Below are 16168 nucleotides of genomic sequence, written 5' to 3'. Positions count from 1 at the left end.
TGGTGTGTGTGTGTGTGTGTGTGTGTGTGTGTGTGTGTGTGTGTGTGTACCACATCTTCTTTATCCATCCGTCAATGGACTTTTAGGTTATTTCCATGTCTTGGCTATTGTAAATAGTGCTGCAGTGAACATGGGGAGGCATGTATCTGTACGAATTACAGTTTTGTCTGTGTATATGCTCAGGAGTGGAATTGCTGGATCATATGGCAACTCTATTTTTAGTTTTTTAAGGAACCTCCATACTGTTCTCCATAATGTTTGTACAAATTTACATTCCCACCAACAGTGTAGGAGGGTTCCCTTTTCTCCACACCTTCTCCAGCATTTGTTATTTGTACTGATAAGATTTTTTAATGATAGCTATTCTGACCAGTGTGAGGCGGTACCCCACTGTAGTCTTGATATGCATTTCTCTAATAATTAGTGATAATGAGCATCTTTTCATGTGCCTTTTGGCCAGCTGTATGTTGTCTTTGGAGAAATGTCTATTTAGGTCTCCTGCCCATTATTCGATTGGGTGGTTTGTTTTTTTCTTATTGAATTGTATGAGCTGTTTGTATATTTTGGAAATTAAGCCCTTATCAGTCACATGATTTGCAGATATTTTCTGCCAGTCCATGTTTTGCTTCTGGTTTCCTTTTTGTTTTGCTTCTGGTTTCCTTTGTTGCACAAAAGCTTATAAGTTTGACTAGATGCCATTCGTTTATTTTTGCTTTCACTGCTATTGCCTAAGTGACCCAACCTTTATTTAATTCTGCTCATTAAATTCCAGGCGTCTGACTTAGATGCAGAATACAAGAAGTTTCCTATCAGCAATTGGCTGTTGAACTATGAGCATTTTGGTATCATCTTGCTGCCTGTTCTTTGCCTGAACTTTATGCTCTCTAAAATGACCTGAGAATCTGAGGTCTATTTGAGCCGTTCTCCATGAGAACAGCTGACCAGCCCTAACTTTTCACTTCCCAGTCATCCCAAAAATCACTCAAGTGATTTTTGAGTGCCTATCATGTGCTGGACATTATTTAGGCACTGATGATAGAGTAGTAACCCAAGTAATTCTTCTTATAATGGGACTAATTCTAGTGGAGTGAGATAGATCGTAAAACATCAAATGAAAAATAAGTTGGAGATACAAGTCTGGAATTCAGGAAAGAGACCCAAGGTGTAAACAGAAATTTTTTGAAGTAATTAGCACAGATGATATTTAAGCATGAAACTGGAAAAGTTCCCCAAGGGAGTGTCCTAAAAGAAACAAAAAGTCAGAGAACCCAGTCCTGGGCATTAGTTCCTGAAGAGATAGGGAGATGAGGAAGAACCAGCCAAGGGGGCTGAGAAGGGATGACCAGAAATGCAGGAGAAAACCAGAGGAGTGCGGTGTCTCACTGAGTGAAGATGCTGTTTTGAGGTCTTTTCCCCGTTCGTTAGGGTTACGGCAGACAGTGAGTTTTTTGTTTTGCATTGATGGGTGACATCAGTTGGGTAAATGAGAGTGTCTCGAACAGTCTGAGGAGGCCTCATGGAAGAAGGATTAGTCATTGAGGTTCTGAAGGATGAGTAGGTTCTAATGGGATACAAATGGGAAAGAATATTGCAAGATAAGGAGACTATGGCAGGCAAAGATCTAGAATCAGGAATACTGTATTTGGAGGAGGCATGGGTAGAGGAGAGGGCGGTGCTTGGGAGAGGGGAACTTAACTTAGAGACGGGAAGTGGGGCTAAATCAGAGGGCCTGGAATGGAGAGTGTGGACTTATCCCAAATAAAGATAAAACCCTAGATGCTTAATCCAGTGGTCCTGGTGTTGCCTCCGCAGAGGACACTTGGCAATGTCTGCAGACATTTTTGATTGTCTGTGGGGTGGGGCGCTACTGGCATCTAGTGAGTAGAGGCCAGAGATCCTTCTAACATATGCTACAGTGCGTAAGACAGACCTCACAACAAAGAATTATCTGGCCTAAAATGTTAATGGTTTTGAGGCTGAGAAACTCTACCCCAAAGCGCTTTACTGCACCCCTCTTTTTTGGCAATGGACACTTGCAGCTGTACATGTTGTCGGTTGCTTTAAAGTTTAAACAATGAGCTGCTAGTTCTTCCCTGCCTCTCTCATTTTTCTTTATTCTAGATATTAAAGTTAAAAATTTTTCGCATTATGTTCCAATGTGATAGATGAGAGGATGGTAAGTGTTAAGTCTGGTTTTTTCCTCACTTAATTTCTAACATTCCATCCAGTTATACAATGGACTTTTACTTCCCCATTCCTTTGTCTGTTATGCTCACAAAAAACTGAACAGTGCAATTAAATATAGTTTTGTGGCCCTTACTGTGATCTTAATGGGATAACCTTATGCCTGATGCTAGTGAGGTATTTTTCATTTCCTGCAAAGTACGACAGCAGGTGCTAAGCAGAGTATGCAGCACAGAGTTTTGTTTAAAAGACAGCAGAATGTAAGAGCCAAGTGTTTGCATCACAATTACAAATACTGAAACAAAAAGAGGTGACGCAGAAGGCAAAGATGCTCATCATTTCCACAGTGAAGATTAGGAACAAGAGAGACAATCTCAGGTGTGTTGAGTATAAAAATGGGCAGTGGTCCTCCAGGAAGTGAAGCCATTCCTCTCTTTTCCAGTGCTATATGTTCCACATGTATGTCGGGGTACGTGCCGGAGGGGGTATCGGTGATGAAATCGAAGACCCAGCCGGCGATGAGTATGAGATCTATCGAATCATCTTTGATATCACCTTCTTCTTCTTTGTAATTGTCATTCTCTTGGCCATAATACAAGGTAAGCACCACCCTCAAGAAGATCTAGAATTTGACCTACATATTGTTGAAGCTAACATTAAAGACAGGGTAAGAATGTCAGGTGTTTCCTAGAAAAGCCAAATAGAACTCTTCCGTTCAGTGTTCCTTCACTGGAAATCTGTAGAGGGAAAAACAAAGAAGCAAGGGACCCTGCTCTAGTGGGGAGATGGATACAGGTTTCTTTGGCCTCCTTTCAAATAACAGAATGGAAAGAGCACTTTCCTGGGTCTGATTTCCTGCCCTGCCGCTGATGACCTTTACAACTAGTGGTGGGTGAGCCATTTAGCCTCTTTGGGTCTATCACATGGAAATTATATAAAGCTCTAAGCCATGGGTTATTGAAAAGATTTCTTTAAAAATGATGTCTGTTCCGTGTGCCCTGGGAGCAGAATGCGGTTCTTCACATTTGAAGAAACTGAGCCATAGTGAGTCTAAGTAACTTGGCTGAAGTGTACGTCTGAAAAGTGTCAGGGCTGGAATCCAAAGGCACAGGGTCTGGACCCAGAGCCGTCACGTGCAACCACCGTGCCACGTTGACCCATTCGATCTTCCTTTTACTCCAAGGGAACTTGGAGCGGGTAGTTTTTTCCTCTCCTTTTATTCCAAGGTAACTTTTTTTTCCCTCAGAAAAATCACTCATGTTGTCTTCTTCTGCTTACACATTTATCCTAGCTTGAATTAAATGTCTATAAATGGGACATCATCCTCTAAATTCCACAGGCAAAAAAATGATACCCTTTTATCAGTAAAGTACAGGAACACGTTTAAAGGATTCATAACCCTTCCTTTATGTCTTTATTGAGTGTAACAATAATGTGTTTACAAGAGGGCAAAGTCATATAAAACACTTGGAAGAAAAGGTACAGCCCGGCAAGTCACAGGAGAAATGGGAACAAAGCAGCAGGAAGCCGTTAGTTGCTGATTGCTGCAGTTAATAATGCTAGGGAAAGTTTATTGATGACGAACTTGCAAAAAAAAAAAATGATTTGAGAAAAATTCCTCACAGTTAATATGGGCATGTTTGATTTGCAAATTAGCACTTGAAAATCTTATTAGTGGCATTTTCTGTACTTTATGACCATTAATCCCCATTGCTCCTTCTTGGCGTGAAGCAGGTAGTAATATACCATTTATTGATGCCAAGGTAACCCAAGGTTTTTCCTGCTGTCACTTCATTTTTAAACCCCTTTTCAGGCAGTATGTGTGTGCCCTGGGAACTGCATGTACGTCTGCCCCCCACAGAGAGAACGCTGCTGCCCTTGTAGGAGTATCTGGTGTGCGCTCACATCTTCTGCCAAGCTCTGAGCATCTCTCAGTGTCATGGTCCCTTTCCTTGGGAGGCTTAGCCAAGGGGCTGTGAATTTCATTATCCTTCTCTGGTTGATAGATTAAATCCCATCTTTACTAAACACTAGGTTTAATTATCGATGCTTTTGGGGAACTAAGAGACCAACAGGAACAGGTCAAAGAAGACATGGAGGTGAGTCTCTCCGTTTCTGACTCTGCGTTTTTGTTGCTGTGGACACTGCCTGTCCCCACTGTCTTTTATCAAAGAATGACGACTGTGAGAGAAGGGGGAGGGACATGAACAATGCATGGCTTCATTGGCCTGTTTTCGATTCAGGCAATACAAGTAGTTGAGCACTGTTGCTAGGCTGTGTGGTGGGCTCCAGGTACATACAAACAGTAGTATGGCACCATCTGCCCCTCCAGGAGGGGGAGACCATTCATTCAAAATGGTGGATCCGCTGACAAATAAGTAAACAGGACATCACGAGCAGTGTGATGAGCCCTTTATAGGAGGAAACACTGAGTGCCGGGGTCTCTGGGGCTGGTGTCTAATTTCCTCTTGTACGATCAGGGGCGTACTTAAAAGAAGGGATGCCCAAGCTGAGGCCTGAAGATTGCAGAGGTGTGGATTTGAGAGAGAGAGAGCGCAGGCCAGTTTTAGGCCACCTCCCCACTCCGACGTGCCCCACCATGCCCATCACCAGGGGTACCATTCACGTTGGATTCTGTGAAAACGTCACCGCCTGACGTTCTGTATACCAAGACTCTGATCTTAGGGAATTTGACATGCAGATTTTTTTCCTGGAAGCGTAACTGGTTCAGGATGAAGCATTACTTTCTAGTAAAGGGGCTGGAGAAGAAGGCCAGCTAATTAAGAGCCTAATCATGCATTTGAGAGATTTACAGTGTGACTCACAGGCTGGGAAGCAAGAAAAGGGTTTTAAGCGGGGCAGTGAGGTGATCAGATTTTACATTTTAAAAAGATAACTATGGATTAAAATAGGGGGAGTGAGCTCGACACTGGCACACCCAGGGACAGGGAAGCAGCTGTCAGCATTTTCTAGGTAGGAGATGATGAGGCTTTTGCTAAAGAAGTGCCACTGAGGATGCAGGAGGCAGTACTTTGGCATGAAAAGAACTTGGTGATTGGCCAGATGCAGAGGATGAAGCGTTTGGAGCAAGCGGGGATGTTGCTGAGGTTCTGTCCAGCATGAGCCTCTAGAAAGAAGCATCGTGGCTCAGTTACACACAGAGTGACCGAGAGAGGTAACAAAGAGGAAGGGCAGTTTCCTGGGGAAAGCTGTTAAGTGGGAACCTGTTTAGTTAAGAGACACTGAATGGTGTACAAGACTGGATTGCTGAAGGGAGCCTTTCTGCTGTCAGCAGCTGTTGATCAGTAAGGCAGGGAGAATTATAAATTACCTTAATCATCTTGATTCTAGGCTCTCGCATCTAGGGCATCATAAACATGCCTCTAACGGTATGAAACAGCTTCTAATTTGCAGGGAAGATGGGCATCTGGAGCCACGTGAGGACAATAATTATTGAATTCATTTGAGTTGATACAAAGGAGATGCTAATGATAAAACGGAAGGCCTGCTTCTCCCTGGGTTTTGGGTACCAGGCCTGCAGATGGCAGACCTAGCGGGTGAAGAGAGATGGATGGGATGGGAGGGAAGCGGAGAGAGCAGCGGTCCTGTTTCTAGAGTGGACTGTCATCCCAGTACATGTATATTGGTTGTGTGCCTAGCATGATGCCTGGCATGTGGCGGACCTTCTCTGAATTGTTGATTCAACACCTCACGGCTTGGTATTTGGTTTGGTCCGCCCCAGATGGAAGGAATTTGTGCCTCCCCCGCTCCACCAGCTTGGTCATCAGACTTGGCTAGGATAGATACCAAGTTAGTTTGTGGTTTCAGCTGAGGACACATTCAGTCCTACCTAGACAACTTGAGCCAGTGTAATGAACAAGAGTGATCACCAAGCCTGGGCGTGTTCACTTAGGCTGGAGAAAAGAAGAAGACATTGCTTTGCTTTTCGGCCACCATCATCTTGTTCTCTTCTTTCTGCCTCTGTTACTTCTTGCTGTTGGTTCCTATGTCATTTAAACCCCACGGCAAGATGCAGTGGTGGCAACAGTTAAATTAATACTCAGGTGCTTGGCACAGTCTTCTGGGATGATCTTTTACGTAGACCGAATAAACCAAGTAGCTGCCCCTGAGTGGTGAGCTGTGTTTTCCTTTTGTTTTGCTTTCTGAACTCTGACCTTTGAATACTGCCTTTGTCTTCTAGACCAAGTGCTTCATCTGTGGGATAGGCAATGATTACTTCGACACCGTGCCCCATGGCTTTGAAACCCACACTTTACAGGAACACAACTTGGCCAATTATCTGTGAGTGTGCCTCACTCGGACTCCCCTACCTCTCCTGATACCCAGGCATCCCCCACCTCAGCAAGCTGGAGAAACAGGACAGAGAGCACCGCTCGTTACCATTGGCTTCAGGCTACTTATACCTCTCGGAGGGAAAGACCCACAGCTAGTGGTTCTTTGGACTTAGGAAATGAAGTTGCAGCCCTCCACGTGAACAATACCTTCTAGAACATGAAATGAAAAGGTGGAAAGGATGAGCAGAATATGTACCGAGCCTCTCAGAGAGCTTGGGCCGTGTTTCCCATGTCGAACAGGAATATGCTCCAGCTGCTCCCTAGAGATATGTGAATCTTCACGTTTCTTTTCTGAAGAACCACAGACCTCTTTAGGCACCACTGGAAACGGTTAAATGTTGTTGTTTTTTTTTTAATACATAGAAAAAAATCTGGCTGTTAACTTGAGACTAGCCAAAACTGTACTTCAGTACAATATTATTTCTTAATCCGTTTCTAACCTGATTTTAATACCTAACAGAAAAGATAGATAGAAAAAAAAAGATATAGAGTAGCATTGTAGCAATTAAAAAAAAAGTGGGTTTTGGAATTCACAAGTGTGCAATATTAGACAAGTTATTGAACCTTTTTAATTACTGGTTTATCCAAATGAGGATTTCAATTCCTGCTCCACGAGTGAATGTGGAAACAGTTGCAGGCAGGGTCTGGCACTGAGCCTGGTATAAAGCAGCTCCCAAGAGGTATAACTTGATCTGTGAACACATTATAGCTCCTTTGAAAAAAATATTTTAAAAGCTGATTGATTGATTAAGCTTTTGGTCCCCATGGCATTTTTTTTTTTTTTTTTTTTTGGCCCTGCAGGTTTGACCCATTTATTTTCTCTGCCATGAAGAGTTATTAGTCCATAGCAGAATCAGAAGTATCTGTTTATGCTGAGGTTTCCATACAATCCATTTCTGATTACTCTCTCTGTATCTGTAGGTTTTTTCTGATGTATCTCATAAACAAAGATGAAACAGAGCACACAGGACAGGTAGGTAAACAGTGACCATACATCACCTAAAATGATAAAAGAATCTCTGCATCTTGGAATGTGTACATTAAACATTAATATTGGAATTACTTTCAGATATTAGTCATGGTATCTTAGTATAACATTCCTATTATCCTGGATGTGTATGCAAAGATTGCTGTAGTAGAAAAAGTAAAATTAGAATTGCACATTTATTAGCTGAAAATGCTGAGTTTGGGTTTTGATAATTATAATATACTTGATTGCTTAATCAGATAGCAGATGATTTCAAATGAACTTCATTCAATAGTATTACAGTCATTTAAAAATAATTGCATATCCTGGGACAAGATGGCAGAGTAGAAGGACCCTGAGCTCACCTCCTCTCAGGAGCACACCAAAAGCATAACTGAATGCTAAACAACCATTGGTAAAAAAAGACTAGAACCTACCAAAAAAGATATTCTACATCCAAAGACAAAGAAGAAACCACAATGAGACAGTATAAGGGGTGCACCTGCAATATAATTAAATCCTATACCCACCGCAGGTGGGTGACCAACACACGAGAATAATTATATTGCAGAACTTCTCCCACAGGAGTGAGAATCCTGAGCCCCATATCAAGCTCCCCAGCCTTGGGGTCTGGCATCAGGAGGAGGACCCCCCCCACCCCCACCCCAGAGCACTTGACTTTGAAGCCAGCAGGGCTTGAGTGCAGGAGCTCCAAAGAACTGTGCAAAACAGAGATGCCACTCTTGGAGGGCACACACAAGGTCTTTGTGCCCCAGGACCCAGGGCAAGAGCAGTGACTTCATAGGAGCCTGGGCCAGACTTACCTGCTGGTCTTGGAGGGTTTCCTGGGGAAGCAGGTGTGGCTCACTATGGGGACAAGGACACCGGTGGATTCACTGGCCTGAGCTCTCCCAGAGGCTGCCATTTTGGCACCAAGACCTGGCTCCACCCAACACCCAAACCACCAACAGGGTGGGAACGCAGACCCACTCATCAGCAGACAGGCTGCCTAAAGGCTTCCTGAGTCCACAGCCACCTCTAGACACACCCCTTACATGGCCAGCCCACCAGAGGGCCAAGACCCAGCTCCATCCACCAGTGGGAAGGCACCAGTTCCTCCCACCAGGAAGCCTGCACAAGCCTCACCCACCAGGGGGCAGACACCAGAAGGAAGAAAACTACCATCGCCTCTACACTGTGGAACTGAGTCTCCAAACACAGGTCAGAAACTACCCTGATGAGAGGGTGTTGAGAGGGGAGTGTACTGCTGGAACACATAGGACATCCCCTACAGAGGGCCACTTCTCCAAGGTCAAGAAACATAACTGACCTTCCACATACATAAAAATACAAATAGAAATTCAGACAAATGAGATGGCAGAGGAATATGTTCCAGACGAAGGAACAAGATAAAACCCCAGAAGAACAACTAAGGGACGTGGAGATAGGCAGGCTACCTGAGAAAGAGTTGAGAGCAATGATCATAAAGATGCAAGAACTCAGGAAAAGAATGGATGCACAGAGTGAGAAGGAACAGGAGGTTTTTAACAAAGAGTTTTAGAAAATATAAATAACAACCAAACAACTGAACAATAAGTGAAATGAAAAATACAGTAGAAGGAATTGATAGCAGAATACATGAGGCCGAAGAATGGATAAGTGAGCTGGAAGATAGAGTGTTGGAAATCACTGTTTCAAAACTGAATAAAGAATGAAAAGAAATGAGGACAGTTTAAGCAGCCTCTGGGACAATGTCAAAGGCACCAACATTCACATTATAGGGGTCCCAGAAGGGAGAGAGAGAGAGAGAGAAAGGGCCTGAGAAGATATTTGAAGAGATAATAGCTGAAAAATTCCCTACCATGGGAAAGGAAACAGTCACGTAAGTCCAAGAAATATAGAGTCTCAGGCAGGATTAACCCAAGGGGGAACACACCAAGACACACAATAATAAAATTGACAGAAATTAAAGAAAAATATTAAAAGCCACAATGGGAAAGCAACAAATAACATACAAAGGATTCCCCATAATACTGTCTGTCAGTTGATTTCTCAGCAGCAACTCTGCAGGCCAGAAGGGAGTGGCATAATATATTTAAAGTGATGAAAGGGAAAAACCTACAACCATGAATGCTCTACACAGCAAGGCTCTCATTCAGATTTGATGGAGAAATCAAAAGCTTTACAGACAAGCAAAAGTTAAAAGAATTCAGCACCACCAAATCAGCTTTATAGCAAGTGATAAAGGAACTTCTCTAGGCAGAAAGGAAAAGGCAACAACTAGAAAAAAAAATTACAAAATGGGAAAGCTCACCTGTAAGGCAAACATACAGTAAAGGTAGGAAATCCTTCATACACAAATAGGATAACTAAACCAGTAGTCGTGAGAGGAGAGTACAAATGTAGGATATTTGAAATGCATTTGAAATTAGGAGATCAGCAACTTAAAACAGTCAAGTATATATATAGACTGCTATATCAAAACCTCATGGTAACCACAAATCAAAAATCTATACTTGATATACACACATAAAAAAAGGAATTCAAACACAACATTTAAAGATGGTCATCAAATCACAAGACAGGAGAACAAAACAGGAAAGGAAGAAAAGACCAACAAAAGCAAATCCCAAAACAGTTAACAAAATGGCAATAAAAATATACATATTGATAATTTCCATAAATGTAAATGGATTAAATGCTCCAACCAAAGGATGCAGACTGGGTGAATGGATACAAAAACAGGACCCGTATGAATTCTGTGTACAAGAGACCCACTTCAGATCTAGGGACACATACAGACTGAAAGTGAGGGGATGGAAAAAGGTATTCCACATAAATGGAAATCAAGAGTAGCAATACTCAGATTAGACAAAATAGACTTTAAAATAAAGACTGCTGTGAAAGACAAAGAGTGACACAAAATAGTAATCAAGGGAATAATCCAAGAAGAAGATACACCCATTGTAAATATATATGCACCCAACATAGGAGCACCTCAATGTAGAAGGAAATGTTAACAGACATAAAAGGAGTAATTGACAGTAACACAATATTAATGGGTGATTTTAACACCCCACCTACATCAATGGACAGATCATCCAGACAAAAAAATCAATAAGGAAACACAGGCCTTAAATGACACATAAGACCAGATGGACTTCATTGATATTTATAGAGCATTCCATCCGAAAGCAGCAGAATACACATTCTTTACAAGTGCACATGTAACATTCTCTAGGATAGATCTCATGCTGGGCTAAAAAGCAAGCCTCAGTAAATGTAAGAAAACTGAAATCATATCAAGCATCCTTTGTGACCACAATGCTATGAGATTAGAAATCAATTATAGGAATAAAACTGTAAAACACACACAAACACATGGAGGCTAAGCAATATGTTACTAAACAACCAATGGATCACTGAAGAAATCAAAGAGGAAATTTTTAAAAAAATACCTAGAAACAAATGGCAATGAAAACTTGACAACCCAAAAACTATGGGATGCAGCAAAAGCAGTTCTAAGAAGGAAGTTTATAGCAACACAGTCTAACCTCAGGAAACAAGAAAACTCTCAAACATCCTAACCTTACACCTAAAGCAACCAGAGAAAGAAGAGCAAACAAAACCCAAATTTAGTAGGACAGAAATCAAGATCAGAGCAGAAATAAATGAAATAGACACAAAGGAAACAATAGCAAAGATCAATGAAACTAAAAGCTGGTTCTCTGAGAAGATAAAATTGGTAAACCTTTACCCAGATTCATCAAGAAAAAAAGGAAGAGACCTCAAATCAATAAAATTAGAAATGAAAAAAGGAGAAGTCAGAATGGACACCACAGAAATACAAAGGATCATAAGAGACTAGTACAAGCAACTATATGCCAATAAAGGGAAGAAATGGACAAATTCTTAGAAAGGTACAACATTCCAAGACTGCACCAGCAAGAAATAGAACATATGAACAGATCAGTCACAAGTAGTGATATTGAAACTATGCTATCACCAACCGATGGATCACTGAAGAAATCAAAGGGGAAATTAAAAAATACCTAGAGACAAATGACAATGAAAACATGAGGTTCCAAAACCTATGGGATGCAGCAAAAACAGTTCTAAGAGAGAAGTGTATAGCCATGTAAACTTTATAGTTACAGCCATATAGGCTCAAGAACCAAAAAAATAATCTCAAATAAACAACCCAACCTTACACCTAAATCGACTCGAGAAAGAACAAACAAACCCCAAAGTTAGTAGAAGGAAAGCAATCATAAAGATCAGAGCAGAAATAAATGAAATAGAGATGAAGGAAACAATAGAAAAGGTCAATGAAACTAAAAGCTGGTTCCTTGAAAAGATAAACAAAACTGAATAAACCTTTAGCCAGATTCATCAAGAAAAAGAGGGAGGGCACCCAAATCAATAAAACTAGAAATGAAAAGGGAGATGTTACGTAGGAAACCACAGGAACACAAGGGACTATAAGAGACTAATACAAGAACTATATGCTAATAAATGGACAGTCTAGAAGAAATGGACAACTTCTTAGAAAGTTGCAAGGAATAAACAGAAATAGGAACAGACCGATTACAAGTACTAGAATTGAACCTGTGATTTAAAAACTCCCAAAAAACAAAAGTCCAGGACCAGATGGCTTCACAGCAGAATTCTACCAAACATTTAGAGAAGAGTTAACACCTATACTGAAACTAATCCAAAAAACTGCAGAGGAAGAAACAGTTTCAAACTCATTCTATGAGGCCACCATCACCCTGATACCAAAACCAGACAGAGATACCACAAAAAAAAATTACAGGCCAATGCTACTGATGAACATAGACACGAAAATCCTCAACAAAACACTAGCAAACCAAATCCAACAATACATTAAAAGGATCATACACCATGATTGAGTGGGATTTATCCCAGGGATGCAAGGGTTTTCAGTATTCCCAAATCAATCAGTGTAATATACCACATTAACAAATTACAGGATAGAGACCATATGATCATCTCAATAGATGCAGAAAAAGCTTTTGATAAAAGTCAACATCCACTTATGACAAAAACCCTGCAGAAAGTAGGCACAGAGGGAACCTACCTCAACATAATAAAGCCACATATGACACATCCACAGCTAACATCACACTCAATGGTGAAAACCTAAAAGCATTTACTCTAAGATCAGGAACAAGACAAGGATGTCCACTGTCACCCCTTTTACTCCATGTTGTTTTGGAAGTCCTAGCCCCAGCAATCAGAGAAGAAAAAGCAATAAAAGGAATTCAAATTGGAAAAAAAGTAAAATTGTCACTGTTTGTAAATGATGTGATATACTACACTTAAAAAATCCTAACGATGCTACCAGAAAACTACTACAGTTCATCAAGGAATTCAGTAAAGTTGCAGGATACAAAATTAACACACGGGACTCTGTTGCGTTTCTACACACTAACACCAAATAATCAGAAAGAGAAATTAGGAAACAATCCCATTACCTAAATGTCCATCGACAAATGAATGGGCAAAGATGATGTGGTACATACATACAGTGGAGTATTACTCAGCCATAAAAAAGAATGGAATAATGCTATTTGCAGCAACATGCATGGACCTAGAGATTGTCATACTGAGTGAAGTAAGACAGAGAAAGACAAATATCATATGATATCACATATATATATGTGGAATCTAAGAAAATGGGTCAAATGAACTTATTTACAAAACAGAAATAGAGTCACAGATGTATAAAACAAATTTATGGTTATCAGGGGGGAAGGGGAGAGGGATAAATTGGGAGATTGGGATTGACATATACTATATACATATACTACTATGTGTAAAATAGATAATCAACAAGGACTTACTGTATAGCACAGGGAACTCTACTCAATACTCTGTAGTGACCTATATGGGAAAAGAATCTAAAAAAGAATGGATATATGTATATGTATAATTGATTCACTAGAGGAAACAATATTGTAAATCAACTACACTCTAATAAAAAGTTAAAAATAAAAGAATTTCATAAGGACGAAAACAAACAAAGGAAACAATCCCATTTACCATTGCATCAAAAAGAATAAAATACCTAGGAATAAACCTACCTAAGGAGGCAAAGACCTGTACTTTGAAAACTATAAGATGCTGATGAAAGAAACCAAGATGACACAAAATGATGGAAAAATATACCATGTTCTTGGGTTGGAAGAATCAATATTGTCAGAATGAATAAACCAGGCGTCCCTAGTGGTGCAATGGTTAGGAGTCCACCTGCCAGCACAGGGCACATGGGTTTGAGCCCTGGTCCAGGAAGATCCCACATACCGCAATACAACTAGGCCTGTGCACAACTACTGATCCTGTGCTCTGGAGCCTGCGAGCCCCAACTACTTAAGCCAGTGTGCCTAGAGGCTGTGCTCTGCAACGGGAGAGACCACCGCTATAAGAGGACCATGCACCACAATGAAGAGCAGGCCCTGCTCACCGCAACTGGAGAAAGCCTGCGTGAATCAATGAAGACCCAGAGCAGCCAAAAATAAATAAAATAAATTTTTAAAAAAATGAATAAACTACCCAAGGCAATCTAGAGATTCAGTGTAATCCCTATCAAATTACCAATGGCATTTTCAAAGAACTAGAACAAAATGTTTTTTAATTTGTATGCAGACACAAAAGACCCCAAATAGTCAAAGCACTCTTGAGAAAGAAAGATGGAACTGGAGGAATCAGGCTCCCTGACTTCAGTCTATACTACAAAGCTACAGTAATCAAGACAGTATGGTACTGGCACAAAAACAGAAATATAGATCAATGGAAAAGGATAGAAAGCCCAGAGATAAACCCACACACCTATGGTCAACTAATCGATGATTAAGGAGGCAAGAATATGCAATGGAGAAAAGACAGTCTCTTCAACAAGTGATGCTGGGAAAACTGGACAGCTACATGTAAAAGAATGAAATTAGAACACTACCTAACACCATACACAAAAATAAACTCAAAATGGATTAAAGACCTAAATTTAAGCCTGGATACTGTGTAACTCCTAGAAGAAAACATAGGCAGAACACTCTTTGACATAAATCACAGCAGTATCTTTTTGGATCTGTCTCCTAGTGTAATGGAAATAAAAACCAAAATAAACAATTGGGACCTAACGAAACTTAACATCTTTTGAATAGCAAAGGAAGCCATAAACAAAATGGAAAGAAAACCTACGGACTGGGAGTAAATATTTGCAAATGATGCAACTGACAAAGGATTCATCTCCAAAATATACAAACAGCTCCTACACCTTAATATCAAAAAACCCACCAACCCAATCAAAAATGGGCAGAAGACCTAAATAGGCGTTTCTCTAAAGAAGACATACAGATAGCCAAAAAGCACATGAAAAGATGCTCAGCATTGTTAATTATTAGAGAACTGTAAATCAAAACTACAATGAGGCATCACCTCACACCGGTCAGAATGGCTGTCATCAAGAAGTCTACAAATAATAAATACTGAGAGGGTGTGGAGAAAAAGGAACCCTCCTACACTGTTTGTGGGATTGTAAATGGGTACAGCCACTATGGAGAACAGTATGGAGGTTCCTTAAAAAACTAACAATAGAGCTACCATATGATCCTGCAATTCCACTTCTGGGTATATATCTGGAGAAAACCATTAATTTGAAAAGATACACGTACCCCAATGTTCACTACAGCACTATTTACAATAGCCAAGACATTGAAACAACCTAAATGTCCACTGACAAATGAGTGGATACAGAAGATGTGATACACACACACACACACACACACACACACACACAATGGAATATTACTTGGGCATAAAAAATTAGGAAATAATGCTTTTTGCAGCAACATGAATGGACCTAGAGATTATGATACTAAGTTAAGTAAGTCAGACAAAGACAAAAATCATATGATATCTCTTATATGTGGAACCAAAAATAAAATGATACAAATAAATTTATATACAAAACAGAACTAGAGCCACAGACACAGAAAACATATCTATGGTTACCAAAGAGGAAAGGAGTGGAAGGGATAAATAAGGAGTTTGTGATTAACATATACACACTACTATATATAAAATAGATAGCAACAAATACCTACTGTATAGCACAGGGAACTGTTCTCAATATTTTGTAATAACCTATGAGGGAAAATAATCTGAGAAAAAAATATATGTATGTGTATAACTGAATCACTTAGCTGTACACCTGAAACTAACAACACTGTAAATCAACTATACTTCAATTTTAAAAATTAAAATAAATAAATAATTGCATATTAAATGTTTAAGGTTCTGCCTGAGCTATTTGAAATTCTCCCTCCACATATATTCACCTGCCATTGTTAATAGTTTGAATTTGAATGGTACAATTAAACAAAAATAATAGTTTTAAGGAACCCTCAAAATCATATATCACAAATAGGTTTTTATCATTATTATATTATAGTCAGGATGAAGATTATTTATTAGTAGAAATAAATAACACCTGGTATAATTAGGAACTATCTAAATGAATTTGGGATTATAACCATGTGTAATACACCATTATACGTATGTGACATATATATATATATGTATATAAAATAACAAATTTGAGTCTCTTTCCATCTTATATTTTGTGGTAACACAGAGGTCC

General features: G+C 40.0%; 1 protein-coding gene across 1 annotated transcript in view; it reads left to right on the top strand.

Moving 5' to 3' along the window:
• The window catches only part of RYR2 (ryanodine receptor 2), a 523123-nt gene that overhangs the window by 506760 nt on the left and 195 nt on the right, over positions 1-16168 (top strand). The window contains exons 102-105 of the mRNA XM_007452954.1: positions 2627-2783; positions 4219-4283; positions 6386-6486; positions 7461-7512. Of these exons, the coding sequence (XP_007453016.1) occupies positions 2627-2783; positions 4219-4283; positions 6386-6486; positions 7461-7512 (375 nt within the window). The remainder of the gene's footprint in view (positions 1-2626; positions 2784-4218; positions 4284-6385; positions 6487-7460; positions 7513-16168) is intronic.

The sequence above is a fragment of the Lipotes vexillifer genome, unplaced genomic scaffold, assembly GCF_000442215.2.
Source record: "Lipotes vexillifer unplaced genomic scaffold, Lipotes_vexillifer_v1.1 scaffold1088, whole genome shotgun sequence".
Lineage (NCBI taxonomy): Eukaryota > Metazoa > Chordata > Mammalia > Artiodactyla > Lipotidae > Lipotes > Lipotes vexillifer.
This window is presented reverse-complemented; position numbering and strand designations above follow the sequence as displayed.